General features: G+C 67.4%; 1 protein-coding gene across 1 annotated transcript; it reads right to left on the minus strand.

The window, feature by feature from the left end:
• Window positions 1–309: 309 nt before the first annotated feature.
• LOC120368441 (uncharacterized) lies at window positions 310–924 on the minus strand. Its single transcript, XM_074389238.1, has one exon. The coding sequence runs from the start codon at window positions 922–924 to the stop codon at window positions 310–312; it is 615 nt and encodes a 204-aa protein (XP_074245339.1).
• Between the last annotated feature and the right edge of the window lie 219 nt (window positions 925–1,143).

Consider the following 1,143-nt stretch of genomic DNA (forward strand, 5'->3'; position numbering starts at 1 on the left):
GCAGGCGGGAGCAAGGAAGACCAGTGCATTTGTTGTGTGAGGCATGCGGAGGGCAAGGGGGCGGATGGCTTGGATGAGAAGGGCAGGGGGCGGGGCCAGGACCCCCTGTGGCTGCGGGGGGATGCCAGGGAATACCCAGGCCCCTCAATAATAGGAGAGGGTCGTCTCTCATGGTTGCCTGGCCCTGACTTGGAGGTGGTTGTGGGTGTGAGGTCAGCTAGCCTGCACACAGTGGTATGTACCAGCGTGTGTGCTGAGAGGTCAGCAGTGGGAGGGTTGACCTGAGCCTGGTGCTTGGGGACATGCCTGTCAGCAGCTGGGCTTCTGGCCTGAGCAGAAGCCACAGCACGTGGGGCGGGAGCACGCGGGGTGGCAGAGGAGGGACACGCAGGAGGCCGGGCGGCAGCAGCTGGGCTGGCAGGAGGAGGCGGGGGCACAGCAGGAGGGGACGGGCACACAGCAGGCAGGCCTGCACTCGGGGCGGCAGAGCAGGGACATGGAGGAGGAGATTCTGCAGCAGGAGGTGGTGCAGCAAGCCAGCTGGCAGCTAGACTGCTGGCAGCATGAAGTGGAAGCCCCAGAGCAGGCAGGGACACAGCACACAGGCTTGCAGCAGACAGGCACACAGCAGGCCTGCTGGCAGGGGGAGGAGGTGCAGCAAGCCGGCTGGCAGCTAGACTGCTGGCAGCATGAGGGTGTGCAGGAGCTGGTGCAGCCTGATTGGCAGGGGCCGGGCTCACAGGCCGCCTGGCAGCAGGGGCTGGACACACAGCTCGCCGGGGTGCAGACCAGGGTCAGGCAGGGGGCCGGGGCGCAGCAGCTGGGGGCGCAGCAGTGGGGCTGGCAGCAGCTCTCTGGGCAGTCGTCCACCTGCCAGGAGTCGGAGCAAGCGCTGGAGCAGACGGACATGGTGGACGCGGCCATGCTGGGGGTGGAGCTGGGGGAGACTGGAATGAGTGAGTGGGTGGGTGGGTGAGTGGGTGGGTGAGTGGGTGGGTGGGTGAGTGGGTGGGTGGGTGGGTGCGGGGGTGGGTGAGTGAGTGAGTGAGTGGGTGGGTGGGTGGGTGGGTGCGGGGGTGGGTGAGTGAGTGGGTGGGTGGGTGAGTGGGTGGGTGCGGGGGTGGGTGAGTGAGTGAGTGGGTG

Source organism: Saimiri boliviensis, chromosome 18, assembly GCF_048565385.1.
Source record: "Saimiri boliviensis isolate mSaiBol1 chromosome 18, mSaiBol1.pri, whole genome shotgun sequence".
In the NCBI taxonomy this organism is placed as follows: Eukaryota; Metazoa; Chordata; class Mammalia; order Primates; family Cebidae; genus Saimiri; species Saimiri boliviensis.